At 51.5% G+C, this 17,753-nt stretch overlaps 1 protein-coding gene across 1 annotated transcript; it reads right to left on the bottom strand.

The window, feature by feature from the left end:
* Nucleotides 1-4,885: 4,885 nt before the first annotated feature.
* On the bottom strand, nt 4,886-14,162 carry RASD1 (ras related dexamethasone induced 1). The gene is made up of 2 exons (XM_032960967.2): nt 13,763-14,162; nt 4,886-9,309 (listed from the first exon to the last, which is right to left on the bottom strand). Exons 1-2 carry the CDS (start codon nt 14,031-14,033, stop codon nt 8,537-8,539), a joined length of 1,044 nt encoding a protein of 347 aa, XP_032816858.2. The 5' UTR covers nt 14,034-14,162; the 3' UTR covers nt 4,886-8,536.
* Nucleotides 14,163-17,753: the final 3,591 nt, after the last annotated feature.

Genomic DNA, 17,753 nt, shown 5'->3' with positions numbered 1-17,753 from the left:
TTTGGTTCAACACAGGCAAACTGTGGGCCGGTTTCAACATCCAGTGCCTCATGAACACGCTTGGCACGCTTGCTTGAATCAACGCTGGTGGACTGCCGGATGTGTGCACTGTATAGACAAGTCCCCTTTATGTTTGATATTCTATAATTAACAACACAAAGTCCTCATCATCCCATGAAGCTGTCATTCGCGTTGCTGTTGAGAATGTAAAGCGAACAATTGGAATACTTGCTGGACCACGCTGCTGGTCTTAGGGCCCTCATCAGCACGGCCCTGATGTGGATTCTATGTACTGTATGTATATTCTTAGTTTTTTCGGTAAAGTCACGTTGAAGAGAAACAACAAAATAACAAAATATATATATAAAACAATAAAAAATTCTCACGACCGTTTGAGTTATGGTCGAAACGTCGTGAGAATTTTTTATTTTTTTTATTGTTTTATATATATATATTTTGTTATTTTGTTGTTTCTCTTCAACGTGACTTTACCGAAAAAACTAAGAATATGAATTACTGCAGTCACGAAAGCTTTAAATCAAAATTTACTGTATGTATGTTGAACTTCTTTCGCACCGTATGTGTGTGTAGGTATGTCTCTGTAGGTATGTCTCTGTAGGTATGTCTCTGTAGGTATGTCTGTGTAGGTATGTCTCTGTAGATATGTCTGTGTAGGTATGTCTGTGTAGGTATGTGTGTGTAGGTATGTATGTGTAGGTATGTCTGTGTAGGTATGTCTGTGTAGGTATGTCTGTGTAGGTATGTCTCTGTAGCTTTGTCTGTGTTGGTATGTCTGTGTAGGTATGTCTCTGTAGGTATTTCTGCGTAGGTATGTCTCTGTAGGTGTGCCTGTGTAGGTATGTCTGTGTAGATATGTATCTGTAGGCATGTCTGTGTAGGTATGTCTCTGTAGGTATGCCTGTGTAGGTATGTCTGTGTAGGTATGTCTGTGTAGGTATGTCTGTGTAGGTATGTCTGTGTAGGTATGTCTGTGTATGTATGTCTGTGTAGGTATGTCTGTGTATGTATGTCTCTGTAGGTATGTCTGTGTAGGTATGCCTGTGTAGGTATGTCTGTGTAGGTATGTCTCTGTAGGTATGTCTGTGTAGGTATGTCTGTGTAGGTATGCCTGTGTAGGTATGTCTCTGTAGGTATGTCTGTGTAGGTATGACTCTGTAGGTATGTCTGTGTAGGTATGTCTGTGTAGGTATGTCTCTGTAGGTATGTCTGTGTAGGTATGTCTGTGTAGGTATGTCTGTGTAGTTATGTCTGTGTAGGTGTGTCTGTGTAGGGTTTTAGCCTTGTCCTCAGGTTAAAGAGGCCCAACGCATGCTCGCCAATCAGATTCTGAGTGTGGAGCGAGCAAATCCAGATTCGTTGGTTATCGTACTTGGCGACTTTAACAAAGATAATCTCAGCCACGAACTCCCCAAATACATACAATTCATTAAATGCCCAACCAGAGAAGGGAACACTCTGGATCACTGCTACACTACAGTCAGTAGAGCCTACCACGCCGTCCCCCGAGCAGCACTAGGACACTCTGACCATGCCATGGTCCACCTGATTCCTGCATACAGGCAGAAACTAAAACTCTGTAAACCTGCTGTGAGGACATCTAAACAGTGGACCAGTGAGGTTGTGGAAGATTTGCGGGCGTGCTTAGACTGTACTGACTGGGATATGTTCACGACTGCTACCAATAGTCTGGATGAACTCACAAAGGCTGTGACGTCCTACATCAGCTTTTGTGAGGACTGCTGTATCCCAACACGTACCAGGGTGAACTTTAACAACAATAAGCCCTGGTTCTCAGCAAAGTTCAGAAGGTTGAGGTTGGAGAAGGAGGAAGCGTTTAGGAGTGGGGTTAGAGACAGATTCAAGGAGTCGAAGAACACGTTTAGCAAAGCGGTGAGAGAGGCTAAACGACGGTACTCAGAGAGACTAAAACACCAGTTCTCTACTAACGACTCTGCTTCTGTCTCGAGAGGGCTCAGGCGGATCACCAACTACAAACCCAGAGCCCCCCACACCACCAACGACTCCAGCCTAGCCAACGACCTGAACGAGTTCTACTGTAGATTTGAAAGACAATTGGACTGTCCTGAACCACCCCTTCCCACCCAAGAGGCCCCACCCCCCAACCATATTACAGAGACGACTCTCTCCTTTCAGGAGGGAGAAGTTAATAGACTTTTGAAGAGGCAGAATCCACGCAAAGCAGCCGGGCCGGACTCTGTCTCTCCAGCCACCCTCAGGCACTGCGCTGACCAGCTGTCTCCGGTGTTCACCAACATCTTTAACACCTCCGTGGAGACATGCCATGTACCAGCCTGTCTCAAGTCCTGCACCATCATTCCTGTGCCCAAAAAGCTAAGGCCAACAGGACTAAATGATTACAGACCGGTCGCCCTTACATCTGTGGTAATGAAGTCTTTTGAGCGCCTGGTCCTGGCACACCTCAAAGCCATCACAGACCCTCTCCTGGACCCCCTTCAGTTTGCCTACAGAGCCAACAGGTCTGTGGACGACGCAGTTAACATGGCCCTCCACTTCACCCTACAGCATCTGGATGCCCCAGCATCCTACGCCAGGATCCTGTTTGTGGACTTCAGCTCTGCCTTCAACACCATCATCCCTGCCCTGCTTCAGGACAAGCTCTTCCAGCTGAACGTGCCCTATTCCACCTGTAAATGGATCACAGACTTCCTGTCTGACAGGAAGCAGTGCGTTAAGCTGGGAACACAAATCTCTGACTCCAGGACCATCAGCACCGGAACTCCTCAGGGCTGCGTCCTTTCCCCACTGCTCTTCTCCCTGTATACCAACAGCTGCACCTCCAATCATCTGTCCGTCAAACTCTTGAAGTTTGCAGACGACACCACCCTCATTGGGCTGATCTCTGGTGGGGATGAGTCTGACTATAGGTGGGAAGCTGACAACCTGGTGACCTGGTGTAGCCAGAACAACTTAGAGCTAAATGCTCTAAAGACAGTTGAGATGGTTGTGGACTTCAGGAAGAATACAGCCCCACTCACCCCCATCACCCTGTTAGACTCCCCAGTCAAAATTGTAGAGTACTTCCGCTTCCTGGGCACTATTCTCTCCCGGGACCTCAAGTGGGAACTGAACATCAGCTCCCTCACCAAGAGAGCTCAACAGAGGATGTACTTTCTACGGCAGCTGAAGAAATTCAACCTGCCAAAGACAATGATGGTGCAATTCTATACAGCGATCATTGAATCCATCCTCACCTCCTCCAAAACCGTCTGGTACGCTGCTGCCACTGCCAAGGACAAGAGCAGACTGCAGCGTATCATCCACACTGCTGAGAAGGTGATTGCCTGCAATCTACCAACCCTCGAGGACCTGCACACGACAAGGACCATGAAGCGAGCGAGGAAGATTGTGGCCGATTCCTCCCACCCTGGACACTCTCTGTTTCAGCTACTCCCCTCCGGCAGAAGGCTGCGGTACATCAGGACCAAAACCTCACGCCATAAAAACAGTTTCTTCCCATCTGCTGCTGGCCTGTTAAACAAGGCCATGGGCTTACACTGATTTTAACATTTTATCTACATAATGACACCTTGCCGATATTAACTATGTTAATCTATTTGTATGTTTTATTTTTAAATTATATCTTAAAGCCATTTTATATTCGATATTTATTCAATTTTATATACTTCAGCCCCTTGATGTTAGTTAGACTTTTAACCCTTATTATTATAGTAAGACTTGTTTAAAACTTATTTAAGATTTTAGATTCCTATATGTTGAATGTATGCACCATCCTGCCAAAGTAAATTCCGTGTCGGTGTGAACTTTCATGGCGAATAAAACCCTTTCTGATTCTGATCTTTAGGTATGTCTATGTAGGCTGAACCTTTTTCGACAATAACAGTGGCGGCGTCAAGATATCCCAATGCCAACTCGACATTGATTGCAAGGAATCGTCTAGTCTGTTTCTTTTATTCACGTCAGTTTTTAATTTTAATAATGTCCGGTATAAAATATATAATCGGCAATGTATTTGTCTACAATAGCAATGGCAAGTAATGTGTGTATCGTGTGAATTGGCAAGTTACGAAGGCTGGGAAACGTATCCTGGTATAACTAATGTTACAACTTATCAACATACCAAGTTTCAATATCCGAACGAAGCTCCAGGAACGCATCTGCTTCGTAAATCGAGGTATTACCGCATTATACACGGTTAAGAATCCGGCATAAATAATTGAAAATGTATCAAAGTTTGACAAATTACGTGTTGAAAGAAATGTTGCCGCCCTGCCACGGTTACCGCATTCGATCAGAGATCCTTAAGCAATGGGGGGCGCGTTCCTTAAACTCCCCCCGCTCTCCACATCTCTGTCCAGGCCGCTGTGTGAGCACTCCACCACCGCCCATCCTGCCAAGGATTCCCGCCCTGGGTGACAAGTTGAGAATGTGGTATGGGATGGGGAGACTTAACGGACTAAGCCAACAACTATTGTTCTCATAATGTAGCCATGTATAGCCCAAGGAGCTATGTGTGGCTCTTTTTCAGAAGCGATTTGGCGATCACGAACGACTACTTCCCCCGTCGTTGATTGCCGTTTGTGCTTCTTTTGGTGACATTTCTTGAATTATTATTTTGCTTGGCAGTAGCTGTATATAGGATTTGGCCCTCATATATAATTCATGTACAGCGTGGTGGGATGCAATTAGCATGAATGACGCAATACAACATTAAATCATGATTCATCGTTAAAATCCTCTCAGAAGGGCTCTGTAGGAAGAGCGTCCTCTAGACTTGGCCCTTTCTCCAGCAGCGGATTGAGCAAGGTCTAATTATACAAAACCCATGAGTGCATGCCACAGAAGGGAGTCAAATAGGTGCGTGTAAAGAGTACTTCATGTTTATTTTTATTTTTTATCGTGGACGCAGTCGACCGTAGAAAACGCAATGTACACCTCTCTACACATTGTACAAAATCCTCATCTAAGTCGACTTTGTGTATATTATTTGCCGACCAACGGTTCAAGTCCGACCAACGATGGTTCACAGCTCCCAACGAAAATTAGTTTGCAGCTAAACGTCGCCGACGACCCGCGCACTCTGAAGGGCAAGTGCAATTGTAACAAGTTCATCAAATATTCAAGTAAAAAACAAGCCAGTGTTGTACAAGAGCGAGCGAGCGAGCGTCTGTTGTTGTTGTTGTTTTGTGCAAATACAACGAGCTGCGCGAGCTGTTTGAGCCTCCCCAGCGATCGCTAAGAACACTTCTGGCCGAGGATGCAGCGGCACATCGAGAGGGGAAGGGGTCGGGGGGTTAGCAACAAGAAACGCGCCACGCCACTCGACGTTGCGGCCACGTGAGCGCAGCTCCGTTGCGTTCGTTACTCGAGGGCACGCGGCACGCCAATCGATCGACATTTTTGGCGAAGTAATTTGGAGTGACGCGGAGGCTTTACGTCTAAAGTCCACCGTTGGTTCTGGGCAGGGAGCCCGCACGGCAGGGAGCCCGCACGGCAGGGAGCCCGCAGGGCAGGGAGCCCGCAGGGCAGGGAGCCCGTACGGCAGGGAGCCCGTACGGCAGGGAGCCCGTACGGCAGGGAGCCCACACAGCCCGTAGACGTCCCTGGCCTCGACATCGCGAGAAGCGCCGACGGCTGTCTGCGTAACTTGCCCCGCGTAAAACTGTATCGGTTAAAGCAGTGGAGTCGAAAGGGGGGCACCGCGTAAACCGCCCCCCTCCCCCACCGCTATACGCGAGTTTGTGACGTCCGTCGACGTTTCGTTACGGACTTACAAAAAAAAACATTTCCCGCGGTGTTTTGCCAACCGTTTAAAAAATCGTGCAAGAGGCGTCCTCAATCGAAGACCGTGAGACGACAGCGATCCTCATCACGACACGGAACGAATACGACGGAACGACGCCTGGAATGGATTCTCAACACAACAGGACTACAAGAGGCGCGCATCCACTTAGAAATTGCACCAAAAGCTTATTGGCCGAACTGCACACACACAGGAACACGCATCTCTCTCTCTCGATGTTTGCTTAAAATCCATTTCGGGTCCCCAGTGGGGCCAAGCGACGCAATATAACGCCGTGTGTCCGTGCCCCGCCACAATCACTCTCCTGCCGGGCACTCCGAGGTGTTCAGCTGGAAGTTACATTCCGTTCACTTGCTCTGTTAATCTCCCTCGTGTGTGTGTGTGCGAGTGTCTGGCTGCAGGTCCAAGGGCCGTGTCATTAAACGCAAACGAGCCGAGCGAGTGCATAAAGCGCAGCGAAAACTGTGAGGCTCCACAAAGCTGAAATGTTTTAAAGGTAAGTGTTGACTCTTCACATTCGTGAAATACAAATGCTCACATCAATGTAAACCGTGGCATCGTAATGAAGTTGACGATGTGTATACGCTCGATATATCTAAATAGTTATACAACTTCAAAATATTAAATATATTCTGTACAGTGTATATGTTAAAAGTTCCCTTTCACTTGAAATGTAGACATTGTAGCTTTAGTTTCATTTAGAGATATGTTTTAATAGCTTATATTGAATTGTAGACTGTCCATACGTAGTAAACAATGTAGCATCTCTGTGTCTGCGTGTGTGTGGGGAGCGGTGGCGCAGCGGTTAGCGCTACGAACTCGGCCACCCGAGTTCGATTCCCGCGCACGGCCACCAACACCCGGTGACGATTATCCGAACCAATCCCGGGCCTCCCCTAGGTCGACTCAGCTTAAAAAATGAGTACCTAGTGCGGGGTGTGAACATCGCCACTCGGGAGACAAAGGCGGCCGGGCGTGGTGCTGGCCACCCACCCCCTCGTGTACCGTTCCGGCCTTCGTAGGTGCTCGCTAACAGCACTTGCCCCTACAGTCTGTGAAGGCTATACGGGGAAATATTTGTCTTTTGTGTGTGTGAATGTGTGTGTGAATGTGTGTGAATGTGTCTGTGTAAATGTGTGTGTGAATGTGTGTGAATGTGTCTGTGTAAATGTGTGTGTGAATGTGTGTGAATGTGTCTGTGTAAATGTGTGTGTGAATGTGTGTGAATGTGTCTGTGTAAATGTGTGTGTGAATGTGTGTGAATGTGTCTGTGTAAATGTGTGTGTGCGTGTATGTGAATGTGTGTGAATGTGTGTGAATGTGTGCGTGAATGTGTGTGTGTGTGCGTGTGTGTGCGTGCGTGTGTGAATGTATGTGTGTGTGAATGTGTGTGTGTGTTTGTGAATGTGTGTGTGAATGTGTGTGTGTGTGAATGTGTGTGTGTGAATGTGTGTGTGTGTGAATGTGTGTGTGTGAATGTGTGTGTGTGAATGTATGTGTGTGTGTGAATGTGTGTGTGTGTGAATGTGTGTGTGTGAATGTGTGTGTGTGCGTGCGGGTGTGTAAACCACCGCAAGCCCAACACAGGCACAGTGGTGACGACGTCCTTCACACCGTGCGTGCACGCCCATTCAAGGTCCGCAAGTCGATCAAAAATCAAAAGAACAAAGTGTCCGATGCTCAAAGTCAGCGATGATCCTTGCAGCACCTCCCTCCCTCCACTTCTTCTGCACTTCTTCGCCTCACGATGCAGAACTTCGATTTAAAGCTTTCGTGACTGCAAGGATTCATCTTCTTTGGTTCTTTCGGTAAAGTCACGTAGAATGAGAATAAAATAATAAATTGATAAAATAAAATAACACAATAATATTCTCACGACGTTTCGGCCACAACACAAGCGGCCGCTTGTGTTGTGGCCGAAACGTCGTGATTTTTGTTGTTTTATTTTTTACCTACGTGACTTTACCGAATAGAACCAAAGAGTAACATTGAGGTAGTTAATATTTTAGTTTTTATTGGTTTACTATATGGTATTCATTATATAGTGTAGTGTATACCCAGTTGCTGTTAATCGCTCAGCCTATTGAAGAATATATTGAGTACATTTATTATATTGATGTAATTTAGACTTAGTTTTTTCACATCGGTTTACTGTATGATAGTTGGGTAGTTGCAGTCCCTTTGGCGTCCATGTACTAGGTGCCTCTGTAGATGTGTAAACTTTGACTTTAACATAGCTATTTCTGTGACCAGTCACAAGCTAATCCCTCAACTGTTTCAATGCTAAATTCTCCTGTTTGATATGTAAACTCCTTTGTCAAGGTGCCTCACTTCTCTCACCCAGCTTAAAAGACGCTACGAATCTTAGCAGCGCTCATTGAAGCTCTGTCGTCCCGACAGTTCTGTTCCTTTCACCTGAAGAAGGCTACTTGTGTTGTGGCCGAAACGTCGTGAGAATTTTATTGTCTTATTTTATTGTATTATTTTATTCTCATTCTACGTGACTTTACCGAAAGAACCAAAGAAGATGCAGAACTTTTTTGTGTGGTGCAGCACCCCTTCACATCACGATGCAGCACGAATTCACGTGATGCAGCACTTCTTCACATCATGATGCAGCACTTCTTCACATCATGATGCAGCACTTGATCACATGATGCAGCACTTGATCACATGATGCAGCACTTCTTTACATCATGATGCAGCACTTGATCACATGATGCAGCACTTGTCCGAGCGCTCTTTGCTCTGCGAGCGACACAGCAGCGCCTTCTGGCGCACGTACAGCAAGTCGCTGTGCACGCTGGGCCTGCGCGCGCACGTGGCCACCAGGCCCCACGCGTCCATCGCCTTCGAGCCCGAGCCCCCGCACAGGCTGCTCTTGCCGTGCCCGCCAGGCTGCCCGTCACAGTCGCTGTCCCCTTCCACCCCCGCTCCTCCTCCTCCGCCGCCGCCGCCGCCCCTTCCCGGGCAGGGCAGCGCCGAGACGCGTCGGTGCAGGGCAGGGCTCATCTCTCGGGGCAGCCCCGCCAGCGTGAAGAGCGCGTGGAACATCTCGTCCACGCCATGGTTGCGCTTGGCGCTCACCTCGAAGTACGGCACGCCGGCCCCCAGCGCGGCCAGAACCTCGTCCCGGGACAGCGCCCCGGGAGGCTGCGAGGGATCGGCGCCCCCGGGGCTGTCTCCCGCAGCAGTAGCAGTAGTAGCAGCAGCAATAGCAGCAGCAGCCCCGGGGGCCAGCTGCAGCTGCTGCTGGCCCCCGGGGCTGTCTCCAGCAGCAGCAGCCGCCCCGGGGGCCAGCTGCTGCTGCTGCTGCGACGCCGGCTCCGCCTTGTTGGCGCAGATGACGATGGGCACGTCGTCCAGGGAGTGCGTCGGCCGGTTGCGCAGGCACGCCTTGGTCTGCAGGATCTGTTCGCGCAGGCGGCACGCCTCGTGCAGAGACTCGCGGTTGTCCAGGCTGAATACCAGCACGAAGATGTCACCTGTGGCACACAAACACACACAGAGAGAGAGGCGCGCGTCAGCCTACGGGGGAGATCGGGCGTTGGGTGGGTGGGTGCACGGCTGATCGCGCAGCGGGTCAGGTGGCGTCGCAAATCAATCTCGGTTTGTGGTGATGCCGTGATGAGTTCACAGTCGCCACGATTATCCCCCCCCCACTGAGCGAAGTGGCTTTTTATTTTGTTTGCGAGGGCGACTCAGCCGGCTAGAGAACATGAACGCGCTCCACAGTGACAGATTCAAACAAATTGAATAATAACAAAAACGTGTTCATTTTGTGTTTAGTGTCGTTGTCCTTTCCCCTCCGATGAGAGCGCGGTTGGCTACGTACGGTGGGAAAGAAGTTCAACGTACAGTACAAACATTGCTGAAAAAATGGTATCGTAGTCACGCTGAGCGCGTTTTATTTAAACAAAATAAGATTGGGTTTTACCCTTCATGGCAATAAAACAGGCGTTTAAGATGTTCTTGTTAGTTTCCACAAGTAGCGTGTGTGGTGGTGAATGCAGTCGTGTTGGTGCCTTGTAGAAGGTACATTTCTATTTTGGCGTTTGAGTATCTCGACACCGCCCGTTGTAGTGCCAGCAAGGAGTAAAACCTCCTCGTTGTAGTGCCAGCAAGGAGTAAAACCTCCTCGTTGTAGTGCCAGCAAGGAGTAAAACCTCCTCGTGTGTTTTCCCATCAACACACTTCGTGTTTGTGGAATTCGTGACAGGACGCGGGTCTCGCGTGGGTCGTGAGTCGCTGTGGGGTGAGTCAGCGGTGACTTAATAGGAGCTCGCAAATCATTCTCATCGTCATTGTCCTCATTATGATTAAAGCGAACTCCACGACTGAAACGACGACGCTGCCATTGAGCTGCGCTTCCCACACTCGTTCCAGGACGCGGCGTGCCCACGCCGCTGGGGCAATGAGGGGGGGGGGGACAATGAGGGGGGGGACAATGAGGGGGGGGGACAATGAGGGGGGGGGGACAAGGGGGGGGGGACAAGGGGGGGGGGGCAGTTCGCGAGGCGCCCACGCGGCTCTGCCTCTGGTGGGGACCCAGACACAGCCCATTGGGTACAAACCCAGCCCCCACCACCACCACCACCTGTCTCTCTGTGTACACACACAGTACACACACACACAGTACACACACAGTACACACAGTACACAGAGAGCACACACACAGTACACACAGAGTACACACAGAGAGGACACACACAGTATACACACACACACACAGTACACAGAGTACACACACAGTACACACAGTACACAGAGTACACACACAGTACACACAGAGTACACACACAGTACACAGTACACACAGAGTACACACAGTACACACAGAGTACACACAGTACACAGAGAGTACATACACAGTACACACAGAGTACACACAGTACACACACAGAGTACACACAGAGTACACACACAGTACACACAGATACAGCCCATTGGGTACAAACCCAGCCCCCACCCACACCTGTCTCTCTGTGTACACACAGTACACACAGAGTACAGAGTACACGCAGAGTACACACAGAGTACACACAGTACACACAGAGAGCACACACAGAGTGTACACACAGAGTAAACACAGAGTACACACAGAATACACACAGAGTACACGCTACACACAGAGTACACACAGAGTACACACAGTACACACACAGTACACACACAGCACACACAGAGTACATACAGCACACAGAGTGCACACACAGTACACAGTACACACAGAGTACACACAGTACACACAGCACACACACAGTACACACACAGTACACACACAGCACACACATTAGACAAAGCACACACACAGCACACACACAGCACACACACATTACACACAGCACACAAACACATTACACACAGAGTACACACAGCACACACACAGTACACACAGAGTACACACAGCACACACAGAGTACACACACAGTACACACACAGAGTACACACACAGTACACACACAGTACACACAGAGTGCACACACAGTACACACATAATACACACAGTACACACACAGTACACACACAGAGTACACACAGAGCACACACACAGTACACACAGTACACACACAGCACACACACAGTACACACACACAGTACACACAGAGTACACACAGCACACACACAGTACACACAGAGTACACACAGCACACACAGAGTGCACACACAGTACACAGTACACATAGAATACACACAGTACACACAGCACACACACAGTACACACACACAGTACACACACAGTACACACACAGTACACACACAGCACACACAGAGTACACACAGTACCCACAGAGTACACACAGTACACACAGCACACACACAGTACACACAGTACACACAGCACACACACAGTACACACACACACAGTACACACAGAGTACACACAGAGCACACACACACAGTACACACAGTACACACACAGTACACACACAGCACACACACAGTACACACACAGCACACACAGAGTACACACAGTACCCACAGAGTACACACAGTACACACAGCACACACACAGTACACACAGTACACACAGCACACACACAGTACACACACACACAGTACACACAGAGTACACACAGAGCACACACACAGTACACACAGTACACACACAGTACACACACAGCACACACACAGTACACACACAGCACACACACAGTACACAGACAGTACACACAGCACACACACACAGTACACACACAGTACACACACAGAGTACACACAGTACACACAGCACACACACAAAGTACACACACAGCACACACACAGAGTACACACACAGCACACACACAGTACACACATAGTACACACACAGCACACACACAGAGTACACACACAGTACACACACACAGTACACACACAGTACACACAGTACACAGAGAGCACACACACAGTACACACAGAGTACACACAGAGAGTACACACACACACAGTACACACAGAGTACACACACAGTACACACAGTACACACAGAATACACACAGAGAGTACACACACACAGTACACACAGAGTACACACAGAGTACACACACAGTACACACAGACACAGCCCATTGGGTACAAACCCAGCCCCCACCACCACCACCTGTATCTCTGTGTACACGCACAGTACACACACAGTACACACACAGTTCACACAGTACACAGAGAGCACACACACAGTACACACAGAGTACAAAGTACACGAAGAGTACACACAGAGTACACACACAGTACACACAGCACACACACACAGTACACACAGTACACACAGAGTACACACACAGTACACACAGCACACACACACAGTACACACACAGTACACACAGAGTACACACAGTACACACAGCACACACACAGAGTACACACACAGCACACACACAGTACACACACAGTACACACAGAGAGTACACACAGCACACACACACAGTACACACACAGCACACACACACAGTACACACAGTACACACAGAGTACACACACAGTACACACAGCACACACACACAGTACACACACAGTACACACAGAGTACACACAGTACACACAGCACACACACAGAGTACACACACAGCACACACACAGTACACACACAGTACACACAGAGAGTACACACAGCACACACACACAGTACACACACAGCACACACACAGAGTACACACAGTACACACAGAATACACACAGAGTACACACACACAGTACACACAGCACACACACAGAGTACACACACAGTACACACACACAGTACACACACACAGTACACACAGATCGTCTTTGCGTTAACGCCGTAACAATGCGGGGGGTGACAGCACGGAGTCGTTGCTCAGCGCTGAGACATTCGTCGTGGGGTAGCGGGGAGCGCTCAGCCTAGCGGTGGCTTCACTCGCACAGCAGCAGCAGCAGCAGCCGCCACTGCCACCACAGCTGCCACTGCCGCCACTGCCACCACAGCTGCCACTGCCGCCACTGCCACCACAGCTGCTGCCGCTGCCACCACAGCCGCCACTGCTGCCACTGCCACCACAGCTGCTGCCGCTGCCACTGCCACCACAGCCGCCACTGCCACCACAGCCGCCACTGCTGCCACTGCCACCACAGCCGCCACTGCCACCACAGCTGCTGCCGCTGCCACTGCCACCACTGCTGCTGCCGCTGCCACTGCCACCACAGCTGCCACTGCTGCCACTGCCACCACTGCTGCTGCCGCTGCCACTGCCACCACAGCTGCCACTGCTGCCACTGCCACCACAGCTGCCACTGCTGCCACTGCCACCACAGCTGCCACTGCTGCCACTGCCACCACAGCAGCAGCAGCCACTGCCACCACAGCTGCCACCACAGCTGCCACCACTGCCGCCGCTGCCCCCGCCGGCGCTGCACATACATACATGGGGGAAGTGCAACGAACTAAAGTCGTAGAGGAAGGAGTCTGTCAATGCTGCTGATGTCAAAGCGGCCGCTCACCGGTCAGGATGGAGAGGCGCCTCATGGCCGGGAAGGGATGATTCCCCGAAGTGTCGAGGACGTCCAGCTGGTAGAGCTCCCCCCTGATGCGGTACAGCTTGCGGTGGAAGTCCTCGATGGTCGGGGTGTAGGTGTCCTCGTAGCGACCCGTGAGGAAGCGGGCCACCAGCGCCGTCTTCCCCACTTTGGATGAACCCAGCACCACCATTCGGTGGCAGTTCTTGGTCGGGACGACGTACTCCTGCTGCTGCTGCTGCTGTCTGGGAGCCATCGCGGCCAATGTTGTGTGGAAGTCGCGTGGAACGACGCACGGGTTGCCGTTTGCGAGCGGCGCTGGCGACTCGGGAAGTCCCCCCAGGATTACTTTGGAACGTCAGAGTGGGGTGGTGCAGTGAGACACGCAGAGAGGTTTGTTTGGTGAGTGGGGTGAGTGGATTAATGCGTGTGCGCGATCTCTCCTGTGTGGACCTCACGTCGGCGTGCGTGCACACACAGCTACTGGCTGTCTGTCTGTCTGGCTGTCTATCTGTCTGTTTGTTTGCCTGTTTGTTTGCCTGTTTGTCTGTGAGCGTGGCTTGAGGTCTCGCCAGGAATCTCGCTGCCCAGCGGCCACTCACCTCCCTTTTATAGCCGGAGGAGGCGGTTGCGAGAGGCGGGGTTGGGTGGAGAAGGGCGTGATGGTGGTGGTGGTTGTTGTTGTTGTTAGGTGGTGGGGCGGGTGATGCACCGCGGTGGGTGTCGCCCCGGCACCGGCTGAGTGGAGCGCTGCGCTCAGACAGCGGCCGCCCCTTGCGGGGGGCGGGCTGGTGGGAGGCTGGAGGGAGGCTGGAGGGAGGCTGGAGGGAGGCTGGTGGGAGGCTGGTGGGAGGCTGGTGGGAGGCTGGTGGGAGGCTGGTGGGAGGCTGGAGGGAGGCTGGAGGGAGGCTGGAGGGAGGCTGGAGGGAGGCTGGTGGGAGGCTGGAGGGAGGCTGGAGGGAGGCTGGAGGGAGGCTGGAGGGAGGCTGGTGGGAGGCTGGAGGGAGGCTGGTGGGAGGCTGGTGGGAGGCTGGAGGGAGGCTGGAGGGAGGCTGGTGGGAGGCTGGTGGGAGGCTGGAGGGAGGCTGGTGGGAGGCTGGTGGGAGGCTGGAGGGAGGCTGGAGGGAGGCTGGTGGGAGGCTGGAGGGAGGCTGGAGGGAGGCTGGTGGGAGGCTGGAGGGAGGCTGGAGGGAGGCTGGAGGGAGGCTGGTGGGAGGCTGGAGGGAGGCTGGAGGGAGGCTGGAGGGAGGCTGGAGGGAGGCTGGAGGGAGGCTGGTGGGAGGCTGGAGGGAGGCTGGAGGGAGGCTGGTGGGAGGCTGGAGGGAGGCTGGTGGGAGGCTGGAGGGAGGCTGGAGGGAGGCTGGAGGGAGGCTGGTGGGAGACTGGTGGGAGGCTGGAGGGAGGCTGGAGGGAGGCTGGTGGGAGGCTGGAGGGAGGCTGGTGGGAGGCTGGAGGGAGGCTGGAGGGAGGCTGGTGGGAGGCTGGTGGGAGGCTGGAGGGAGGCTGGAGGGAGGCTGGAGGGAGCCTGCGCGACTCTTTTCGTCGTCGTCGTCGTTTTTTTTGTCGTCAAGTGACGCGCGTGGCGGGCGAGGAGGGAGTGAGAGTGAGGAAGATGGAGAGAGATGGAGAGAGAGATGGAGAGAGAGAGAGAGGGAGATGGAGAGAGATGGAGAGAGAGAGAGATGGAGAGAGAGAGGGAGATGGAGAGAGAGGGGGAGATGGAGAGAGAGGGGGAGATGGAGAGAGAGGGGGAGATGGAGAGAGAGGGGGAGATGGAGAGAGAGGGGGAGATGGAGAGAGAGGGGGAGATGGAGAGAGAGGGGGAGATGGAGAGAGAGGGGGAGATGGCGAGAGAGGGCGAGATGGAGAGAGAGGGGGAGATGGAGAGAGAGAGATGGAGAGAGATGGAGAGAGAGGGTGCGCAGCTTTTTCTCTCTCAGAGCGCGGCGCTCAACCCAGGGAGGATGCAGAGCGCAGCGACGGACCCGGCGCGTGCGGATGAATGCGATGCTGGATGGAACTCTCCAGTTTATATTGTTGGCATAAACATATCCTTATCTTCTCGCCTTCACATATATACAAACACTATGTGTATACTACGCAAGTTGGAGCAATATAGGTCGTGCAACAACGCCCGTGACAATCCGTCAATTCTGTCTGTCGTGTGCGCGGTTGTTTGACATCACATGGTGATTCGCGTGTTAGCGAGCACATTGAGAAGTGATAAAGACACGAACGAGGCGAACGTTGATCCAGGGGCGCCGCGGTGGCTATGAGATGTTAACTCCCTCGCCAGGTTTGCAGGAGGTCATGGGTTCGATCACAACCCTGACGCCTGCTGCTGCTGTATATTTGGAGTTTGCGTGTCTCTCTCATCATCGTCACGGTGGCAATGAGATGTTAACTACCTCGCCAGGTATGCAGGAGGTCATGGGTTCGATCACAACCTGACGCCTGCTGCTGCTGTATATTTGGAGTTTGCGTGTCTCTCTCATCATCGTCACGGTGGCTATGAGATGTTAACTACCTCGCCAGGTATGCAGGAGGTCATGGGTTCGATCACAACCCTGACGCCTGCTGCTGCTGTATATTTGGAGTTTGCGTGTCTGTCTTTCTCCTCGTGGATGCGTGCATTTCTCTCTCCGGGTCCTCCGGTTTTTCCCTACACATTTAGAATGAATATCATGCCTCTATAGCATTTGGCTGCTGCTGTAGATTTCCACGTGGTGATGATGATGATAAGCCACTTCCAGGTCGCTTCTGAAAAAGAGCTGCATCGCTGCTAAGTTGGCCTTACCTGGTCAAATAAAAACACACAGAGGGTTCACCGTTTATTTTACAGATGTGTCCCTCCATGCCTGCCCCACGACATCCGCAGTGCACGAGCGCCACTGTGTAGCGGTGCTCGCGTGCATGTACACAGCAGACAAAGATGCCCCGTGTAGCCTTCACAGACTGTTGGGGCAAGTGCTGTTAGCGAGCGCCTATAAAGGCCGGAACGGCACGCGAGGGGGTGGGTGGCCAGCTCCACGCCCGGCCGCCTTTGTCTCCCCAGTGGCGATGTTTACATATCGCAACCAGGTACCCATTTGAGGCGAAGTCGACCTAGGGGAGGCCCGGGACCGGTTCAGATAATCGTCAGCGTTGCCGGGAGCGGGTTCTCGTGCGGTGTTTACCGGAGTATGGAGGGAGTCTTATTGAGAAACGCAAAGGCATATTTACGTCGAAGATGCACCCCCCTCGCCGTGAAAAGAAATCTGTGAAGTCAGCAGCGAAATCGTGGCATCAGCTTCACGTTTTTGGTTCACGTCGCACGAACGCTTCTCACGCTCCTAGCCCACGGAGCTGTGCGTGAGTCACGATGTGTCTACGTCGTGTCTCGCTCTCGCGCTGCTGTCGAAAAGCGACGAGTCTGCTAATGCGGAGTTGCGTGCGCAGCTCCGCGCCGTGTCCCACAAATTGTCAGATTCCTCCGTTTAACCTCTTGTGATGATGGTGATCATGGCGACAGTCTTGTTATAATTATTCATGCGTGTGCATTTGTTCACATGTAATCCTCGCGTCGCTCTGCGCTATGACATTAGTGAACATTCACAGAAAATAATATAACTGTGCACGGGTTAATATTGGTTGTATTGTTGTTGCTGTGATGATAATCGTATTAAAATTCCACGAACGCCGTCTCCGTCCCGCGAGTCGTGACTGGGAGAGCTCCCGTGCCTGGCCACACAAACCACGTCCCTCCCTCCTTATTTTTACGATCAGAACAGAAAGATGCTCGGATTCTTGGCACTTTGCTTCGTTACTCTTTAGTTCTATTCGGTAAAGTCACGTAGGTAAAAAATAAAACGAGAAAAAACACGACGTTTCGGCCACAACACAAGCGGCCTTCTTCAGGTGAAAGGGACAGACCTGTTGGGACGACAGAGCTTCAATAAACGCTGTTAAGATTCGTAGCGCCCTTTTAAGCTGGTTG

This window comes from Petromyzon marinus, chromosome 26 (genome assembly GCF_048934315.1).
Source record: "Petromyzon marinus isolate PM22_M1 ecotype Great Lakes invasive population chromosome 26, UKy_Petmar_22M1.pri1.0, whole genome shotgun sequence".
NCBI lineage: Eukaryota > Metazoa > Chordata > Hyperoartia > Petromyzontiformes > Petromyzontidae > Petromyzon > Petromyzon marinus.
This window is presented reverse-complemented; position numbering and strand designations above follow the sequence as displayed.